At 43.4% G+C, this 22,748-nt stretch overlaps 1 protein-coding gene across 1 annotated transcript in view; it reads right to left on the reverse strand.

Annotated features, from left to right (window-relative positions):
* IQCH (IQ motif containing H) overlaps positions 1-22,748 on the reverse strand; it is a 219,174-nt gene that overhangs the window by 58,807 nt on the left and 137,619 nt on the right. The window contains exon 14 of the mRNA XM_073618288.1: positions 15,179-15,370. Coding sequence (XP_073474389.1) covers positions 15,179-15,370 — 192 coding nt within the window. The remainder of the gene's footprint in view (positions 1-15,178; positions 15,371-22,748) is intronic.

A 22,748-nucleotide genomic window follows, 5' to 3' on the forward strand; every position in this document is an offset into this window, starting at 1 on the left:
AAAGGCTGTTTTAGACCCAAATGATGACACCATGGATATAACAAACTACTCAAAATTTCTGGTGCCAACATGGAAGTAAACTAACAAAAGACCTTTTTAAAAAATGTGCACTACATAACGTGTATTGGGAAGCTCTTTGCTTCCAATGGACTGAAGTCCCACTGGCCAGAGTAGGACAAGCAGGGACAATGTCATGCAGACCACGCCAAATGCTGGAAGGAGCCGAGGAGAGGCTGGCGAAGCTATGATGAGGTGGAACAAACTGGCGTGTGCTGGGGGCGCTGCTATGACGAGTTTCACGCACATGTGCTTTATCAAGTCACGACCTCTCCTCAGCTCCTTCCGGCATTTGGCGTGGTCTGCATGACTTCATCCTGGCTTGTCCTACTTTGGCCGGTGTCACTAACCATTGAACACTGGCAGGGGTGGCGGTGCGACTTCAGTGTTAAGTGGTTTGTCATATCCATGTAAACTGAGACATTCTGCTGGAGAGTTTGTGCTGTGAAAAACAACAGAATCAAAGAAAGGAAGCCTAAAAAAAAGAAAATGACTGCAGCCATCACATCTAAGCTGCAATATAATAAATGTGTGCTTTTTGGGTTTGATGCCTTTGTGTTTTAGACAGGAAAACTGGAACTCCAGGGTGAGCCCACTCAAATATTTACATTCTTATAATGAGAAGGATGAGAGGATAAGACCACCATATTCCACTAGGGAGTATTCCAGTGTTCTGTATATTAGGAAAGCTTACCCCATGTGTAGCTGATCATTTCCCCAGTACTCAAGTATTATAAATGAGTTCTATTGTTCTTATACATCCCCATTAGTATTGTGGACTATTTCATGGAAGAATGAGATGGACACTTAATAGGGTGACCAGCACTGAGGTTATAGACGGGTGTTTTTTTTTTGGCGCACCTCACCCTATCACCTTCTTAGACTGCATTAGAGTCGGGGGGGGGGGGGGGGGGGGGTCTGTCTGTGTCTGATCTCATTTTCCTATAAACAGGGGATGCCATAAGGAATTCACACTCATCATTTGTCAGCAGAACACTGTGAACAGCGGGGGTCTGATGACTGCCCTAGATATGGGGAATGCAGCCAAAACCCTACAGTGAGAGAGATGACTTAACCCTTCATCACCTGCCTGATGATGAGGAAGGGGTACAGAGGACAGGCTGAACGCTAAAGGTAGGATGCACTGCCGGCTCAAACAGAATGGTGGTGCATCCTAATGGAACGAAATGCTAAAACAACACATATGTTTAAAAAAAAATACTGATATATTAGTTATCTAAAATAAATAAATAATTATCTATATATATAGATATATATAGATAATTATTTATTTATTTTTAGATAACTAATATATCAGTATTTTTTTTTAAACTTATATATATATATATATATATATATATATATAGATATAATTAAAATAATCTAAAGTATTAAAAAATGAAAAAATAAAATAATAACAACTATATATATATATATATATATATATATATATATATATATATAAAAATAAAAAACAACACACATATATATATATATATATATATTTTTGTTCCAAAGAATGAAATTGTATATATATATATATATATATATATATATATATATATATATATATATATATATAAAATAGTTATTTTTTTCATTTTTTTTTCAATTATTTTAATTAAATTTTATTTTATTATTAATAACACACACACACACACACACATATATAATTTTTTTTCTCGAAAAATGAAATGTAAATAATTGAAAAAAATAAATATATATAGATATATATATATATATATATACATACAAAAGATAATAAAATAATAAGTATATAAATACAACCAAATAAATAAATAAATAAAAACGCCTTTACTTAATCATACAGAGCTAACGTCTGCTGGTAATATACTATGTTTGCCTTCAAAAGTAAATTTTCCCAAGAGTCTTCATAGGAGGAGGAGTTTTCTCAGCTAAGCACACCCCCTGCCTGCATGCCTGAGCTAAGGGCAGAGAGATTCCAGAAAAGAAATGCTACACATGAATCATCTGCCCTCAAAGTGATTTCTCAACAAAATAGAGCACGGAGGCGTGGGTGGATTAGGGAGTTTGCTGCAAATGTTAAAAATGAATTAATTTGTGTTTTTTTCTTTTTGGTTTGTGGTGCTCACATGCAGCGCAGCTCCGCTTTAAAGTGTTACTAAACCCAGGAGCCTGCATTCACTATATCTGGTCACCCCAGGACCCTGCATTCACTATATCTGGTCTCCCCAGGAGCCTGCATTCACTATATCTGGTCTCCCCAGGACTCTGCATTCACTATATCTGGTCTTCCCAGGCGCCTGCATTCACTATATCTGGTCACCCCAGGAGCCTGCATTCACTATATCTGGTCACCCCAGGACCCTGCATTCACTATATCTGGTCTCCCACAGTACACAGAACATGGAAATGCAATTATTTTAGTAAATATAAAATACTAAAATATAAACTAAATATAAAATGCCTTTTCTAATCAGCAGTATATAGCAGTCTTGTGACTTCTATCAGTGTCTGGTTAAAGCTTGTAGGAGGAGTTTTCATTCTCCCCTGATTGTCTTATGATGATGTAGGACCCCTGACCCTCTGTCTGGACGGAGCTGATTGGCCCTGTGCTGAACACATGCACTCTCCCAAGAAAGAAAAAAACTCTCTAGCAATACACACCAAACTGAGCATGTGCAGCCTGACTCCAAAGCCTCTGTTCTAGCAGGAGATGGGTTGGGGGACAGTGGAACAAGGGGAGGATCACAGAAGACAGGATCAAACAGCCTTTTTTACGCAATGCGGAGGATTAACCCCTTAGGTTCCACAGTGAGTATAACAAGCATGCTTTACTGCGTATACAGACTGATTCTACTGTTGTGGGTTAAGTATCATTTTAGCTCAGGAAAGTTTCTTCTATTGCTCTCAGCCTCCTCCAAATCTCCAAAGCCCTTTTTTTGCTGCTGTGATCTGACTTCCTGTTAGAGGGTGGCTACGTTCATTTTCTATGGTCCCCTGTATGTAGGAAAGTAGCCACCCTCTCTCTCTTGTTCCCGAGAAGGACTATGGGATTTGTATATAGACCAGTGCTCATAAAGACAACCAATGTGTACTGCCCGACCGTTCTAAGAACTTACAAAAGGACATAACAAGGTAGACAAACACCGTAAGCAATTTCATAAAAAATAGATTACAGGGTCATTAAGTAGTAGATGTGTATGGATGATTTTTGGAGAATAGGGATATTGTTTAGTGTCGATTTAATTAGATATAAGTTGGTGTGCTCTTCTATAAAGACATACACTTTGCATAAACTGATCCTAATATGTTCAGCTCCAGCCTTGTAAATGTGCTACAAAAGCAATTAGAATCAACGAAAAATTCCATTAATGGATTTCTATAAACAAAACAAGGGGCCGTACTTGACAAACAATCGATATGGTTAACAGTCTATAATTAAGAAGACAATCGTTTTCAGTCTTCAAATTAAAAGTGTCCTGTTAAAGCTGCAAGAGTTGACAGCGCTTCGTTTGTTCGGTGAATCATGACGTTTATACCTCGGGGCGTTTTACTGTACGTATATCCACCCGGGTGCATAATCTCTACTCTGTGCTTTGCTTAATGCGTAACTAAATCCAAGAGCAAAAATTGATAGTATTGCCATTAACACAATCCTAACACAAGAGCTTACAGGGCACTGGTATCAGACTTTTGAAGGGTCACTGGGCAGTACTCCACAAAAGGGGGTGTCAGGACCAGGATCTGAACCCACAACCTCTGCTGCGTCCGGCAGTGACTCTTTTTGCTGAGCCACCTGAGATGTTGGACAGTTCCTTGTCTGATCTCTTAGAACAGGGGACTCCAAACTTTTCAAAGGGCCAGTTTATTGTTCTTTAGACTTTAGGAGGGCCGGATTGTGGCCAGGCAAAGGCAGAAAGTGTCACGGGCCCAGCATCAGTGAGAATAAATATGGCCTCAGGGTTGGTGGTCAATAGGAAGAGGAGTAGTGCCCCTATTAGTAGGAGGAATAGTATCCCATCATTGGTATTGGTGGAAGATATAGTGCCCCATTGTTGGTGTCAGTGGGAGGAATAGTGCCCCAAAGGCCGGATAAAAGCTAGCAAAGGTCCACAGCTGGCCCTTCTGCCTTAGAACAACCTTGCCTTGTCTCTAGTTTCTGGTAAAACTTATACTCTTTGCTCCTCCCATGAGCTTCCTATTTAAGCCATGCCTTTGCACTTCCTGTTTGGCAGCTAATTGTGCTCTCTCTAGCCGATATCATGCGCCTTTGCATACTTACTGCTGTCCTTAACTCCGTTACCACTCGTTACCAACCTTTGTGTAAGAGTCCAGGGCTTACTACGCAAGGACCAATAGCGCGTTGCCGCAAGAGGAAATCCGTGCCAACTGAGCATGCGCCAAAGACGCCTCAGTGCACCAACCCGCACCTGCGCAGAAAATCTGATGGAAAAAGGCAGGGAAATGACCAGGAGGCACACAGGAAGTGACCTCAACCTGATGGAAAAAAGGCGGGAAAATGCCCAGGAGGCGCACAGGAAGTGACCTCAACCTGATGGAAAAAAGGCGGGAAAATGCCCAGGAGGCGCACAGGAAGTGACCTCAACCTGATGGAAAGAGGCGGGAAAATGCCCAGGAGGCGCACAGGAAGTGACCTCATTTTCCCTATATAAGCCCAGCCTAGACACTGCCAAATTACTGGATTATCTTCAGTCCCCCCTTGTTCCTGTGCTAGTGTGTGATCTGTCTGAACTTGTTGTGACCTTGAAACCTATTTGATTACTCTTGATTTCTGCTTGCCATTGACCTCAGATTTGTACCTTGACCATTCTACTTCTTTGCTCCTTTTGTACTCAGCTGCCAGATTGGAACTGACCCCGACTTGGATCTTGACCATTCTTCTTCTGATTAACCCTTTTATACTTCGTTGCCAAACTGGACTTGACCTCAGCTCGGATCTCGGACTAAGGCTTGCACGGTGCTCCGCACCCCTGGCCCCGTGCCATTCGGTGTCCACCAAGTCTCTGTCTCCATCTCCAGAGGCTTCAAGGACCCGAGGTGCAAGGGAGGCCTCCCCACTACTTTGGTGTCACCTCAGGTACGTGGCCTTCGTGACACTTTGGTTTGTTCCTTTTACGTTTTCACTTGATCCCAACCTGCAACCACTTGTTACAGACCTTTGGCTTGTTTACTGACTACATTTCTGCTTGATCCCTACCTGCTATATTTGCTACTGGACCCCTGGCTTTCTCATCTCCTGGTGGGGCGATCCTGAGGACCACGTTCTGGTACTAACACACAGCAAAACCCATCTCCACCATCAGGAGCTCTGGCGAATACCGGTTATAATTAGGAGAAAAGAAAGCACAACCTAAGTGCAGTATTATGATAAATAATTTATTAGCAAATGGTTAAAAACATTCACATGATGTAGAGTCAAGTATTGCTCATCATTCATAGTACAAGCAATCCGCCGCTCATCTCTATCCTGTGAAAACCGCCACCACAATCCAAAGGCTGTGGTTAGAAATGTTGGGGCAACACGCGTCGCACGACCGCGCAACTGTCGGTTAAATTGACGCAGTGCCATATCGCAAAAAATAGCCTGGTCAGGAAGGGGGCAAATTCTTCTGGGGCTGAAGTGGTTAAATCATTTTTGAGATTTACAGCAATATCCACCATCCATCCATGTTTCCATGCGCGTGATTCTGTGCTGAGAAATCACTTTGAACCCCCCCCCCCCCCCCCCCAGTATTTCTACCAGCAGCCATTTTGAGAAAGGGAAGATGATTCATGTAGCATTCACTTTCTGGAATCCATCTGCCCTTAGCTCAGACATGCAGTCAGGAGGGTGTGCTTAGCTGAGGAGGCCCCTCCCCCCATGAAGCCTCCTGGGATGTATGACATCATTTTGGCATAGGCCTAGGAAGCAACTGAAAAATTGTAAAAACTATTTAAAAATGTACCTTCCTATCTTTTTACGAATGCTAACAGCATAAGGATTAAAAATAGCTGTTAATTGAGAGAGTTTAGTTAAAATTCCAAATCCCCATGGGGGGAGTGTGTTTGGTCCCCAGCTTTTACTTTTTTCTGCCATGACTCAATTTTATCATTAAAAACCTTTAACTCTTGGATGTTTGTTTGACACTCTCATTAGCCTTTAAGTATTGTATAACCACATGCTGACTCAGCCCTTTTCTGCCATTTCTTGCTTACAAGTTAAAATTTGTATTTTTTGCCAATTTTCAGCTTTCAGTGCTGTCGCAATCTGCGACAATTGCGCGGTCATGCTACACTGTACCCAAACAAATTTTTTATCATTTTGTTCTCACAAATAGAGCTTTCTTTTGGTGGTATTTGATCACCTCTGCGGTTTTTATTTTTTGCGCAACAATTAAAAAATGACCAAAATTTTCGAAAAAAAAAACAAGTTTTTCTTTGTTTCTGTTAACATTTTTTGTAAATAAGTATGTTTTCTCCTTCAATGACGGGCACTGATATGGCTGCACTGACGGGCACTGATACAGCGGCACTGATGGGCACCGATGAGGTGGCACCAATGAGGTGGCACTGATGATGGGCACTGATAGGCGGCACTGATGGGCACTCATAGGTGGCACCGATGGGCACTCATAGGCGGCACTGATGGACACTCGTAGGTGGCATTGATTGGTACATATGGGTGATACTGATGGGTACTTATGGGTGGAACTGATGTGTGGCACTGATGGGCACTGATTGGTGGGCACTGATGGGCACTGACAGGTGGCACCGACGGGCAATGACAGGTGGCACTGATAAAACATTGCTGGGCAGATCTGGAACATAATGGTGCCAATCAGTGCCCATTTGTGGGCACTGATTGGCACAGACTGGGCACATTGGGCACATGTGGATGGCCATGGGGTACATACCTGGCCATCCACATGTTGCCCCTTCCCTGGTGGTCCTAGTGGCGATTCCTGGTGGTCCAGTGTGGTGATCTGAGGGGGGGCTGCGCTGATAAACAATCAGCGCAGACCCCCCCTGTCAGGAGAGCCACCGATCGGCTCTCCTCTACTCGCGTCTGTCAGACACGAGTGAGGAAAAGCCGATCAACGGCTCTTCCCATTGACAGCGTGATCAGCCGTGATTGGACACGGCTGATCACGTGGTAAAGAGCCTGCGCCGCAGGCTCTTTACCAAGATCGGTGGAGCGGTGTGTCAAGCTGACACACCGCTTCACTGATCGCTGCGATGCGTGCCCCCGGGGGCGCGCGGCGGCATGTTATCCTGCTGGACGTCATATGACGCCCAGTCAGGATAACGGAACCACTTCCCGGCCGTCAATCCGCTATAGGACGGGCAGGAAGTGGTTAAAAAGGTTTTACAAGTTACCTTGTTTAGAGTTAGAGAGGAGGTCTTGAACTGGAGTTATTGCTCTCGCTCTAACGATCACGACGATACCTCACATGTGTGATTTGCGCACCGATTACATATGCAGGCGCAACTTACGTATGAGTTCGCTTCTGCGCACGTGGACAAAGGGATGGGGCGCTTTCAATTTTTTAGTTTTATTTTCAAATTTATTTTACTTTCTATTTTTAAACTGTCCCTTTATTTTTTTATTTTTTTTAAATCACTTTTATTCCTATTACAAGGAATGTAAACATCGCTTGTAATAGAAATAAGCATGACAGGTCCTCTTTATTGAGAGATCTGTGATCAATAAGACCTCACATCCCTCATTTACCTTTAAAGCAAATGAAAAAAAAAATGGACTTTTTGACTTTAACCACTTCAATACCGGGCACTTATACACCTTCCTGTCCAGACCAATTTTCAGCTTTCAGCGCTGTCGCACTTTGAATGACAATTGCGCAGTCATACAACACTGTACCCAAACTACATTTTTATCATTTTGTTCCCACAAATAAAGATTTCTTTTGGTGGTATTTGATCACCTCTGTGATTTTTATTTTCTGCAAAACAAATAAAAAAAAGACTGAAAATTTTGAAATAAAACGTTTTTTTTTTTTTTTTTTTTGTTTCTGTTACAAAACTTTGTAAATAAGTAAGTTTTCTCCTTCACTGATGGGCACTGATGGGGCTGCACTGACGGGCACTGATAAAGCGACACTGATGGGCACCAATGAGGTGGCAATGATGATGGGCACTAATAGTGATGGGGCACTGATAGGTGGCACTGATGGGCACTGATAGGTGGCACTGATATGCAGCACTGATGGGTACACATAGGTGGCACTGATAGGCGGCACGGATGGGCACTGATAGGCGGCAGGAATGGGCACTGATAGGTGGCACGGATGGGCACTAATAGGTGGCATGGATCGACATGGATGTACACTAATGATGGTACTGATGGATGCCAATCAGTGCCAAACAATAATGCCTGCCAATGAGTGATGCCTATTGTGGGCACTGATTGGCATCCATTGTGGGCACTGATTGGCATCCATTGTGGGCACTGATTGGCATCCATTGTGGGCACTGATTGGCATCCCTGGTGGCCATGGGTGGCATACCTGGTGATGATTAGTGGTGGGCATTCCTGGTGGTCCTGGTGGCGTCCCTGGCGGTCCAGTGTGGGCATCCTTGGGGGGGGACTGTGCTGATAATCAATTTTTTTCCTCCAAATGTTTTTTTTTAGGTTTAGAGGAGTCCGATTCTGAAAAAAAAATTTCAGGGTGGAACTCCGCTTTAAGCCCGAGAACCGGAAGTGACGTCAGACGTCGCTCCAGTCCTCCAAGGGCATAGAGCCGAGTGGGGGCTATCTTGCCCTCACTCAACTTCCTACTCAGCAAACAGCTGCATTGGATCGTTTCTGGGCTTAACAAGTTGCTCTGGTAAGCTCGAAAACGACCGGGAAGTGGAGGGGTGGGGGGTTGGGGGGCACTTTCTCCCTCCACCTATAAAATAGATTTTTGCGGTGAATCCGCTGCTGCGAAAAAAATTTCCGGGGATATGGCATCCTGCTGCAGCCATAACCCCGGTATTTAACGTAAAAAAAAGATGTACATTCCCAGTTGCTGTAGGCGGTCGGCAAGTGGTTAAACACATATCCTGTCCTAAGGTGAAGGTGACAACCTCTACTGTGCAGCATTGCAACCCAAGGACAGGAAGTGTGTTAGGACTACATAACACCTCCCTCCCTTCTCCTTTACAGAAGGAAGTGTTTTGTAGTCTACGGACAGTGGTCGCCAACCTTTCGGACCTCACAGACCACTTAACTCATAATTTTGAATCCTGTGGACCACTAACATGAATTTGACATGCCTTATACCCACAATGCTCCGGTTCTCTGCCCCTCCCCCCCTGGATCACACTGCTGCCTTACACTGACTTATCATTGGATCTCACCTCCTTATCCAGCCATGTACTCGAACTCCCAGAGTCTGAACGGCGCTGCCATTAGAAGTCCCCTCCTTCACCTCCTGCTCCCTGTACTACTCCTGACGCCTCCCTCTGAGTTCACAGGAGCCAGAACTACAGAGGAGGCAACGATCAATGCGGAAGGATTTTCCCCCTTAATGACCATTCCATATTTTTTTTTGCGATACGGCACTGCGTCGATTTGACTGACAATTGCGCGGTCGTGCGACACTGTACCCAAATAAAACTGATGTTCCTTTCCCCTAAAAAGTATTGACTGTCAGCGTGCATTGAGAACAACACTGAAAACAACATTGGGCAGTATACATTCGCTACATTGTTGATTTGCAGCAGAACCCCTGGGGACCACCGAAATTTTCTCGTGGACCATCAGTAGTCCTCGGATCACTGGTTGGCAACCGCTGGCTATGGAGACAATACTAACTGTTAAAAGTCCAGGGAGAGAGAGAATAGAAAGTTCTGGCTGAATCAACAACTACTTTTTTCAGACGGGTCAAACAGATATAATAAATCGCTTTCAATGGTATATCTAACAGACCAAAAGGGAGCAAACAAGAGAAATGTATTGTAAAAATGTACATACAATTTAAGACTGATAAGAGGCATGGAGGAGATCAGCTATGAGGAAAGATTAGAGGAACTGGATGTATTCTCTCTGGAGAAGAGGAGATTAAGGGGGATATGATCACCATGTATACATACATAGGGGGGTATGATCACCATGTATAAATACATAAGGGGGGATATGATCACCATGTATAAATACATAAGGGGGGATATGATCACCATGTATAAATACATAAGGGGGATATGATCTCCATGTATAAATACATAAGGGGGGATATGATCACCATGTATAAATACATAAGGGGGGATATGATCTCCATGTATAAATACATAAGGGGGGATATGATCTCCATGTATAAATACATAAGGGGGGATATGATCACCATGTATAAATACATAAGGGGGAATATGATCTCCATGTATAAATACATAAGGGGGGATATGATCTCCATGTATAAATACATAAGGGGGGATATGATCTCCATGTATAAATACATAAGGGGGGATATGATCTCCATGTATAAATACATAAGGGGGGATATGATCACCATGTATAAATACATAAGGGGGGATATGATCTCCATGTATAAATACATAAGGGGGGATATGATCACCATGTATAAATACATAAGGGGGGATATGATCACCATGTATAAATACATAAGGGGGGATATGATCTCCATGTATAAATACATAAGGGGGGATATGATCACCATGTATAAATACATAAGGGGGGATATGATCACCATGTATAAATACATAAGGGGGGATATGATCACCATGTATAAATACATAAGGGGGGATATGATCACCATGTATAAATACATAAGGGGGGATATGATCTCCATGTATAAATACATAAGGGGGGATATGATCACCATGTATAAATACATAAGGGGGGATATGATCTCCATGTATAAATACATAAGGGGGGATATGATCTCCATGTATAAATACATAAGGGGGGATATGATCACCATGTATAAATACATAAGGGGGAATATGATCTCCATGTATAAATACATAAGGGGATATGATCTCCATGTATAAATACATAAGGGGGATATGATCAGCATGTATAAATACATAAGGGGGATATGATCTCCATGTATAAATACATAAGGGGGGATATGATCTCCATGTATAAATACATAAGGGGGGATATGATCACTATGTATAAATACATAAGGGGATATGATCTCCATGTATAAATACATAAGGGGGATATGATCTCCATGTATAAATACATAAGGGGGGATATGATCACCATGTATAAATACATAAGGGGGGATATGATCTCCATGTATAAATACATAAGGGGGGACATGATCACCATGTATAAATATATAAGGGGAATATGATCTCCATGTATAAATACATAAGGGGGATATGATCTCCATGTATAAATACATAAGGGGGGATATGATCTCCATGTATAAATACATAAGGGGGGATATGATCACCATGTATAAATACATAAGGGGGGATATGATCTCCATGTATAAATACATAAGGGGGGATATGATCACCATGTATAAATACATAAGGGGGGATATGATCTCCATGTATAAATACATAAGGGGGGATATGATCACCATGTATAAATACATAAGGGGGAATATGATCTCCATGTATAAATACATAAGGGGGAATATGATCTCCATGTATAAATACATAAGGGGGAATATGATCTCCATGTATAAATACATAAGGGGAGATATGATCTTCATGTATAAATACATAAGGGGGGATATGATCACCATGTATAAATACATAAGGGGGGACATGATCACCATGTATAAATATATAAGGGGGGATATGATCTCCATGTATAAATACATAAGGGGGGATATGATCTCTATGTATAAATACATAAGGGGGAATATGATCTCCATGTATAAATACATAAGGGGGGATATGATCGCCATGTATAAATACATAAGGGGGGATATGATCTCTATGTATAAATACATAAGGGGGAATATGATCTCCATGTATAAATACATAAGGGGGGATATGATCACTATGTATAAATACATAAGGGGGGATATGATCACTATGTATAAATACATAAGGGGGGATATGATCACTATGTATACATAGACTTTAAGGGCATAACAGAGGACAAGGGGGAACACTTTACGTCTGTAAGAAAAGAGATTTAAACTCCACATACAGAAAGGCTTTTTCACGGTAAGAGTTGTGAAAATGTGGAATAGACTCTTCAAGAACTAGTTCTGGACAGCTCTGTAGATTGTTTTAAAAAAAGAGCTGGATGGACTCCTAATGCACAAAATATAACTAGATATTACGATTTATATGTAATAACACCAGATGTAATTGATCCAGGGAATATCTGATTGCCTTAAGGGCATCAAGAAGGAATTATTCCCCCAAGCACATTGGATCATGCTTCTTAGGAGTTTGTTGCCTTCCTCTGGATCAGCTGGGGGTATAGAATTGTGTATATGGAGGTTTTCTATTTTTTTTGTTGGTTAAAGCTGTTCTATACCCCACTTTGTGATTTTTACCTACAGGTAAGCCTATAACAAGGCCTATAATAAAGCTTACCTGTACGTAAAATAAATATCTCCTAAACGTACACCGTTCAGGAGATATTTACCCTGCAGGCAGCAGCGCATGCGCTCTGAAGGTCTGGCGTATTGTGCCGGAACTTCAGAGCATCTTGCTGGAACCGAGGGCTCCCGCGCCCACAAAACCCGAAAGAAACGGCGGGGGAACATGTCAGCCCCCTCAGGGGTAAACGGGCACCGCTGCGGGGGGGGGGCGGGCGTCTTCATTCTAAGGTACGTATTTCATAATGTGCTAGTATGTGATGCATGCTAGCACATTATGCCATTTCTCTTTTTTTTTTTTACCAGCGGTTTACTACCGCTTTAACCACTTGCTGACCAGCCACTGTCATTATACTGCGGCAGGTCGGCACGATCCCACGAGCCGTCGTAGCTATACGTCGGCTCACGGGATTGGGATAGCAGGCACGCGCCCGCTGCAATGCGGGGGAGCTGATGCTCGTGGCTGTCGGTCACGATGAATGCCAGGCACGAGCGATCGCGGGCACGAGAGGCAGAACAGGGACGAGTGTATGTAAACACACAAATCCCTGTTCTGTGAGGAGTGACAGATTGTGTGTTCTTAATAGCTAGGAACCACGATCTGTCATCTCCTCTAGTCAGTCCCCTCCCCCTACAGTTAGAAACGCACACAGGGAACTGGTCATACAGTCCAATGAAAGTGCCAAACAAATGTCTAAGAGTCCAAGGTAATTTATTGATAAAATTATTTCATAGCAAGAAATCCAATGCGTTTCAGGGGGCAAACACATTCCTCCTTCATCAGGGCTCTTGTGCCGCATTCACAAACACTGGCTCAACCTGTCCTCCTGAAACTGTTCCAAGCATTGTATCACAGATACCATCTATTTGGTATCTGCTTATCTGAGCCCAGTTTTCAGGTGAATTAAACTGTATCTAAACACCACAAACTGAAAACACGAAGGCAGGTTGGTTCCCCTGCGCGAATCACCATAGGTGCATGGCAGCCGCTTTAAGGAGTATAGGGGGTGATCTCCGCTGGGCACCCGCAATCGCTCCCAACAGAGACAGAACGGAGATCTGTCAATGTAAACAGACAGATATCCGTTCTGTCAGGGGAGTAGAGAGTGATCGTCTGTTCCTAGTAATTAGGAACAGCGATCTGTCTCCTCCCCCAGTCAGTCCCATCCCCCCCACAGTTAGAACACACACTGAGGGAACACATTGATCGCCCCTCTAGTGTTAACCCCTTTCCTGCCAGTGACATTTTTACAGTAATCAGTGCATTTTTATAGCACTGATCGCTGTATAAATGCCAATGGTCCCAAAAATGTGTCAAAAGTGTCCGATGTGTCCGCCATAATGTCGCAGTTCCGATAAAAATCGCAGATCGCCGCCATTGCTAGTAAAAAAAAAAAATAATTGAATAATAATGCTATAAATCTATCTCCTATTTTGTAGACGCTATAACTTTTGCGCAAACCAATCAATATACGCTTATTGCAATTTTTTTTTTTACCAAAAATATGTAGAAGAATACATATCGACCTAAACTGAGAAAAAATTAGCTTTTTAAAAAAAAAAAAATGGGGATATTTATTATAGCAGAAAGTGCAAAATATTGTGGCTTTTTATTTTTCAAAATTTACGCTCTTTTTTTTTGTTTATAGCACAAAAAATAAAAACCACAGAGGTGATCAAATACCACCAAAAGAAAGCTCTATTTGCGGGGAAAAAAGGACGTGAATTTTGTTTGGGTGCAATGTCGCACGACCGCGCAATTGTCAGTTAAAGCAATGCAGTGCCGATTCGCAAAAAAATGGGCCGGTCATTCAGCAGCCAAATCTTCCGGGGTTAAACCAGATGGATTTGTGTCTTTCTTCAACCAGGCTTATCTATGTGACTGTGAGGAGTACCCCTTTCCGTACTCCTCATTGTAGGCTTGAGTGGATGCTGTGGGCATCTAGTAGAAAGTTCCCAATGCCACGCGGTCTCGATAATTCTTTGTGAAATGGGTGAACTACCATTCCATGAATACCGGTTCATCCCAGAGTATGTCTGCCTGCATTTTTTGGCTAAAAAGTCCCTCTTTAAAGCGAGAGATTAGAGCGCGCCGCACAGCCCCGGCTGAGATAACAGCGGCACGTTCCTCAAACATCAATCTACTTCATCCTTGTAACGCAGGCACAGGTCTCGGTGATGTGACACACACAGAGAAAAGGGGAACTTGTCATTATGTATCATAAACTGTTATGCAAATACCTCAATTTGTAACTATTAACATAATTTAGCGCTCAGAGACATACACTCATTTCTAATCATTGCGGCGGAATGGAGTCTTGTTCTGTCGTTCTTAGCCTGCAGGAAAGTCTTTCATCAAGATGCTGTAATGTTTTAATAACCTGCCAGCGCTCACCGGCTGTGCCGCCGCCGCCTCCGCCGCCGATACTCTTACATTGTCCTCATTAAGGAACAGAACAGGTCGGGGAATAACAGGACATTAAAGCATTGCCGGTGTCGCAAGGATCCTGAAGCTGGAGGGCTGCTGTTACAGGCGGTGCGGGTCTGTTAACCCCATCTGTGTTGAACCTGTGCGATATTACCTGTCTTGGCGGACTCACCTGTGCCCATTTCTGTTTCCAGGTGTCGGGGTCGTACTTCTCGCTCTCTCTCAGGGCCCAGCTGTAGCATGGCAGGTGGACCCCAATGTCACAAAACGCAGTCCCGTTGCTGCCGGATTCATTGTCCACTTTAAACAACCAGCGAGTCACCAGCAGGTTGGCGGTTATGAGTTGGCCCAGAGAACCTAGGAACTGTAGACAGAGATCAGATTATGTGACACATATCACCAATTCTATACCAGACTATATTAATAATGGGCATGTATGTAAAATTCAATTTATTATAGCTGCACACCTTTTTTTTTTTTTTTTTTACAAACTTCACCCTCTGTCTACAACCACTTGTGGAAATTAAAATCATACCATATTGCGTCCAATTGAAAAAAAAAAAAAAACCCCACTATGCAACACTTGGCTACAGGGCTGGGATAAGGGGTAGGGGCAGAAGGGACAGCTGCCCTGGGCACTGTGGTATCTTGAGAGGTGAGGGGGCACCACAAGGAAATTTGGGGGGAGGGGATTTATGTGGGAAGGAGGAAATTTTGGGGGGGCGGCAGGGGGTAAGTACTGTTCCAGGAGGAAAAATTTGGTGGGGGGCGGGGTACTAAGAGTGGTGATTTAGGGGGATTTGTGTAGGGATGGGTGTCAGGGGTATAAGATTTGTGCTTGGAGGGGGGATTTGGGGAGAATTTGCTGGAAAGGGGGGGATTTGATGTGGGGGGGATGTATACTAGGAGGAGAAATTTTAGGGGTAGAGGATTTGTGCTAGGAGGGGTGAATTTTTTTTTTTTTTTGCGGTGGGGGGGGGGGGTGTTTTAAGGAATGAGGGAGGCAAAAATGTGTGCTGAGAGGAGGGATTTCAGCAGGGGGTGGATTTGTACTAGAAGGAGGGGGAATTTATAACTAGGGGATAATTAGTGCTCAGTGTTTTTGTGGGGGATTTTTGCTGACACATATTGCTCATACATAATCTGGGGAAGGGGGAGGGGGGGGCGCAGCTTGGCATGTTCACCCTGGGCTCTAGATGACCTTGTCCCGGCACTGCTTGGCTGCACAGAGTCTTGTGATTCATAACACAAGGAAAGAAAATAAGGAAAGAGTATACAAACTCGAAGTGTATTATTTATTATTGCCCCCTGTGCCCTGCTGCCGTAGGAACTGGCCCACGAGTGGCATATGGTAATCACTGCCCATGACGCAGGGCTGGTGCAAGGATGCAAGGTGCAGGAGCACCCCAATGCCCCTCACAATGCAACCCCCCACCCCCACATGGCACACACTCTACCCCTACAGTGTTTTACTGCTCACCAACCGCTACCCCCTATAGCAACAGAGGCAGTGGCTAGGCGTATACAGCCATGGCAGAAATGATACCCCTGTTAAACAAGACCCAGTGATCAAGTGAATAGCACACAGTTGCGGCACGCTAGTGCGGGTTTAAAGAAGGTGGTGAGGAGACGATATGCCAAATGCTGACCACTCCTAAGAGAGCAAAGCACATGTAAATGAACCCTTAATTTTTTCAAATAATTTTTTTTTTTTTTTTTTGCATTTTTTTATTTTATTATTTATTTATTTTTTTTACATTTTATAAACAGCCCTGTTGGGGGGGGGGCTTTGGTGAAATATCAGGTGTCTAAACAGACCCCCGATGTCTCTATTTAGATACAGAGAAAGTGAATGCGGACAGAGATTCTCCAGTCTTTTTCTTTGCAGCCTCAGCTACACTGGACAGTGAATGAATGGGAAGGGCTCTGTGGTGAGCAACTTCCTGTTCATTCACAAACTGAAGCATAGTAAACGCAGTTTATTCTGCTTCAGCGATGAATCGGCACAGAGAGGGATCAGTACAGATCTCTTCCTATGTTCATTCAGGAAAAGAAGGGGCTGGTAAATATGGCATATTTACCGGTCCCCTCCCCGCTCTTCATACTGAAACCAATCCCCCTGTGTGCCTGCAGCAGCTTCTGGCGGGAGAGGAGAAGAGGGAAGACAGGAGCGCTGTGGGGGATGAAGGCCAGACAGCAGGGGGGGGGGGGGGGTGATCAGACCGGTGGGACCACAAATATTAGAACTGATTCCCCTGGAGGGAGGGAGAGGAGGAGCTGGCAGCGATGCAGGGAGGGCCACAAGAGAATCTGTGTCAGCATAAAGGTAGTACAGCCGGCCCTACTGCTTAGCAGATGCCTGGGCCCCCCTTTTAAACTGACGGGGCCTGGTTCAGGAGGGCCAGCTGTACTTCCTTATCAGTGGTCCTGCGCTCCACCTAGCCTGCTGTTATAAGGTAGCTGACATGCCGCCTTATGCTGGCACTGGCCCTACCTTGTAAGAAGTCATAACTGATAATACATATACTCTTAAGTATAACATAGTGGGAATGCAAATAGTTCTTTTTTGCCAAGGGTAATATCCTGGGGTACTCCTCCACTGAGCCATTTTATCAACAGTAATATACAACACTCTCTTACAAATTACTATTACAGGTCAAAAGGTGATGAGTGTGACTACATTAAAGTAGTTTCAGATGACTGCAAAATGAGCAAACAGTGGGCCAGGCAGTGCAGTAAGCAGTTAGAATTCTGTAGTGCATCACTAGCAGGATCCCCAGCAGGAGGAAGGAGGTCCTGATTCCTCTATATAGATCTTTAGTTATCATTAGAGGGATCACCAGCAGGAGGAAGGAGGTTCTGATTCCTCTATATAGATCTTTAGTTATCATTAGAGGGATCACCAGCAGGAGGAAGGAGGTCCTGATTCCTCTATATAGATCTTTAGTTATCACTATAGGGATCACCAGCAGAAGGAAGGTGGTCCTGACTCCTCTATATAGATCTTCATATCACTAGAAAGGTCACCAGCAAGAGGAAGGAGTTCCTGATTCCTCTATATAGATCTTTAGTTATCACTAGATCACCAGCAGGAGGAAGGGGGTCCTGATTCCTCTATATAGTTCTTTATATCACTAGAGAGGTCACCAGCAGGAGGAAGGAGGTCCTGACTCCTCTATATAGATCTTTATATCACTAGAGGGATGACCAGCAGGAGGAAGGAGGTCCTGATTCCTCTATATAGATCTTTATATCACTAGAAAGGTCACCAGCAAGAGGAAGGAGTTCCTGATTCCTTTATATATATCTTTAGTTATCACTAGAGGGATCACCAGCAGAAGAAGGAAGGTGGTCCTGACTCCTCTATACACTGTAGGTCTATAGGCATCACTAGAGAAATTATCGACAGGAGGAAGGAGGTCCTGATTCCTCTATAAAGATCTTTATATCACTAGAGGTGTCACCAGCAAGAGGAAGGAGGTCCTGATTCCTCTATATACATCTTTATATCACGAGAGGGATCGCCAGCAGGAGAAATGAGGTCCTGATTCCTTTATACAGATCTTTAGTTATCACTAGAGGGATCACCAGCAGGAGAAAGGAGGACCTCTATATAGATCTTTAGCTATCACTAGATCACCAGGAGGAGGAAGGGGGTCCTGATTCCTCTATAGTTCTTTATATCACTAGAGGGATCATCAGCAGGAGTAAGGAGGTCCTGATTCCTCTATATAGATCTTTATATCACTAGAGATGTCACCAGCAGGAAGAAGGAGGTCCTGATTCCTCTATATAGATCTTTATATCACTAGAGGGGTCACCAGCAGGAGGAAGGAGGTCCTGACTCCTCTATATAGATCTTTATATCACTAGCGGGGTCACCAGCAGGAGGAAGGAGGTTCTGATTCCTCTATATAGATCTTTAGTTATCATTAGAGGGATCACCAGCAGGAGGAAGGAGGTCCTGATTCCTCTATATAGATCTTTAGTTATCACTATAGGGATCACCAGCAGAAGGAAGGTGGTCCTGACTCCTCTATATAGATCTTCATATCACTAGAAAGGTCACCAGCAAGAGGAAGGAGTTCCTGATTCCTCTATATAGATCTTTAGTTATCACTAGATCACCAGCAGGAGGAAGGAGGTCCTGATTCCTCTATATAGTTCTTTATATCACTAGAGAGGTCACCAGCAGGAGGAAGGAGGTCCTGACTCCTCTATATAGATCTTTATATCACTAGAGGGATCACCAGCAGGAGGAAGGAGGTCCTGATTCCTCTATATAGATCTTTATATCACTAGAAAGGTCACCAGCAAGAGGAAGGAGTTCATGATTCCTTTATATATATCTTTAGTTATCACTAGAGGGATCACCAGCAGAAGAAGGAAGGTGGTCCTGACTCCTCTATACACTGTAGGTCTATAGGCATCACTAGAGAAATTATCGACAGGAGGAAGGAGGTCCTGATTCCTCTATAAAGATCTTTATATCACTAGAGGTGTCACCAGCAAGAGGAAGGAGGTCCTGATTCCTCTATATACATCTTTATATCACGAGAGGGATCGCCAGCAGGAGAAATGAGGTCCTGATTCCTTTATACAGATCTTTAATTATCACTAGAGGGATCACCAGCAGGAGAAAGGAGGACCTCTATATAGATCTTTAGCTATCACTAGATCACCAGGAGGAGGAAGGGGGTCCTGATTCCTCTATATAGTTCTTTATATCACTAGAGGGATCATCAGCAGGAGTAAGGAGGTCCTGATTCCTCTATATAGATCTTTATATCACTAGAGATGTCACCAGCAGGAAGAAGGAGGTCCTGATTCCTCTATATAGATCTTTATATCACTAGAGGGGTCACCAGCAGGAGGAAGGAGGTCCTGACTCCTCTATATAGATCTTTATATCACTAGAGATGTCACCAGAAGGAAGAAGGAGGTCCTGATTCCTCTATATACCGTAGATCTTTATATCACTAGAGGGGTCACCAGCAGGAGGAAGGAGGTCCTGACTCCTCTATATAGATCTTTATATCACTAGAGATGTCACCAGAAGGAAGAAGGAGGTCCTGATTCCTCTATATAGTTCTTTATATCACTAGAGAGGTCACCAGCAGGAGGAAGGAGGTTCTGATTCCTCTATATAGATCTTTAGTTGGACCTCATTTAGAATACTGTGTACAGTTCATATTCAAAAAGATATTGAGTAGCACGGGGCACCAAAAAAATAAATAAAGACATTGAGAAGATAGAAAGAGTTCAGAGATGGGTAACAAAAATGGAGAAAGGTCTGAGGGATAAAACACATTAGGGAAGACTTCAGGAAATGAATATGTACAGTCTGGAGGAAAGAAGGGAAAAGTGAGACTTGATTGAAACCTTTAAATACATGAAGGGGGTGAATGAGGTTCAGGAGAGCAAGAGTTTTAATATTAAACTAAAATCAAGAACACGGGGGAATAACCTCAAAGTAACAGGAGGAAGGTTCAAAACTAATCTTAGAAAGTATTATTTTATCGAAAGGGTAGTTGATGATTGTAAAAGGCTTTGAGCAGAGGTAGTGAGTCAGTCAACAGTTAGGCTCCATTCACACTTGTACGACTCCAAAGTTGCGCCGACTATGGAGTGCAACTTTGATGGAACTTTGAATGGGTGCAACTTGGATATGACTTTGGCTTTGACAAGTGATAATGGACAACTGTTTTATTGTATAACATTTAACTACGACTTTCATGCAACTTTTGACAATGAAGTCTATGGCCCTCAAGTTGCATGAAAGTCGGAACAAAGTAGTTCATGAACTACTTTGAAGTCGCTGCAACATTAAGTCGCACATATATAATTGGTTATTATTGGAAAACGTGGGGAACGACTTGTCCTGCGACTTTTATGTCCACAAGTGTTACTTTGTCATGCGTCTTTGAAGTCGCAGAAATTTTACCACATGGTAAAACGTCTGCCACCGCGGGAACACACAGGAAACAATTGTTTCCTGTGTGTCCCATTCACACTGCAATGCATTTTATTGCAGTGCACTGGCCCAAATCTCACTGCAATGTCAGGCAGTGCAGCGCATCACACCGCCCGACATTGCTATGAATGAAGTGTACATTTTGTACATTTCAAATAAAGCTAGTACAAAACAAAACAAAAAAAGGGATGGTGAATCACGCCCCCTAGCCAGCCAGCAATGTAGAGTGGCTGAATTGCTCCGGCTACTTTGCAATTTAGCTGGCAAGAAGTGTGAATTCGTCCTAGGTGGATTTTTTTTTTCATTTTTTTAGATAGAGTGGAGAGGGATTAGAACATTTGTAACATTTTTAATGCTGTCTGTGCCCTCATTAGTTAGATTTACCCTCTTAGTATGTCTCGCTTACCATTATCATTGTGAGTAAAAATAAAAGAAAATCCCAATAGAGGAGAAATCTTCCAATAGGGGCATTGTGTCTGTTGACAACTAGAAATTCCCTCACTTTGGAGGGATCTCCTCTCACTTCCTGTTTTAGCTATAGGACAGGAAGTGAAGGGAAATTGGGGTATTGGGGTACACTACCCCCATGAGTGTACATTTACCATTTTCACTTTGTATATATTCTCTGTTTTGATTTTGTATCTATTTTGTATGGAATTTTTTTCTATTTTGTATGTTATAGACGCTTTCACGTCTTTTTTAAGTATATCAATAAAACATATATCTTTTATTCAAAGAGCTAGTGGTCTGTCAAAGTCCCAATCCTAGGGGGATTCTCTTTTCTATGGTCTACTATGTAAGGGATGGGACCACCATACTCTACATTTGTTATGATGGAAGCCCCAGTGGTGTATTTAGGTTTTGTGCTGCCCTAGGCCTGACTAAATTCATGCACCCCCTAATTTAAATATGACCCACCCTTCCTGTCAAAGCCACACCCCTTCCTATTTAAGACCCACCCTATCATCTGTAAACCACACCCCTTCCAGACCCCAGACCCCTCCATCTCTCCCTAGCAGCAAAAATACCCCTTTAGCAGCACAAACCCTTGCCTCAATCTCCCCTTTCCCAGCATAAATCCCCCCTCTCATCACAAATACTCCCCCTACCAGCATAAATCCCCCCCCCATCACAAATACTCCCCCATCTCTCTCTCCCAGCATAAATCCTCCCTCTCAGTACAAATCCTCCCCCATCTCCCCCTCTCAGCATAAATTCCTCCTCTCATCACAAATCCTCCCCCTCCCAGCATAAATTCTCCCTCTCATCACACATCCTCTTCATCTCCCCATCCCAGCATAAATTCTCCCTCTCATCACAAATCCTCCCGGCATAAACCCCCCCTACCTCCCCCTCCCAGCATAAATTCTCCCTCTCATCACAAATTCTCCCCCTCCCAGCATAAATTCCCCCCTCTCATCACAAATCCTCCCCCATCTCCTCCTCCCAGCATAAATCCTCACTTTCAGAAAAAAAAACCCTCATTTCAAACCTGTGCCTCCTTCTCTCCCCTCCCAGTACAACCCCCACCCCCCAGCTCCTTCTCCTCTTCTGTAAGAGCAGCCTCCTATGCTGGAACTTGTAGTGCCCTAGACTATAGGGGACTGAAGAATGGCAGCCCACTCTGCTGAGACTTGTAGTGCCCTCTGCCCCACAGTCTAAGGCACTACAAGTCCCAGCATAGGAGGCTGCCATATCTCAGCCCCCCAGAGTGCACTACAAGTCCCAGCATAGGAGGCTGCCATATCTCAGCCCCCCACAGAGTGCA

Source organism: Aquarana catesbeiana, linkage group LG03 (genome assembly GCF_042186555.1).
Source record: "Aquarana catesbeiana isolate 2022-GZ linkage group LG03, ASM4218655v1, whole genome shotgun sequence".
NCBI lineage: Eukaryota > Metazoa > Chordata > Amphibia > Anura > Ranidae > Aquarana > Aquarana catesbeiana.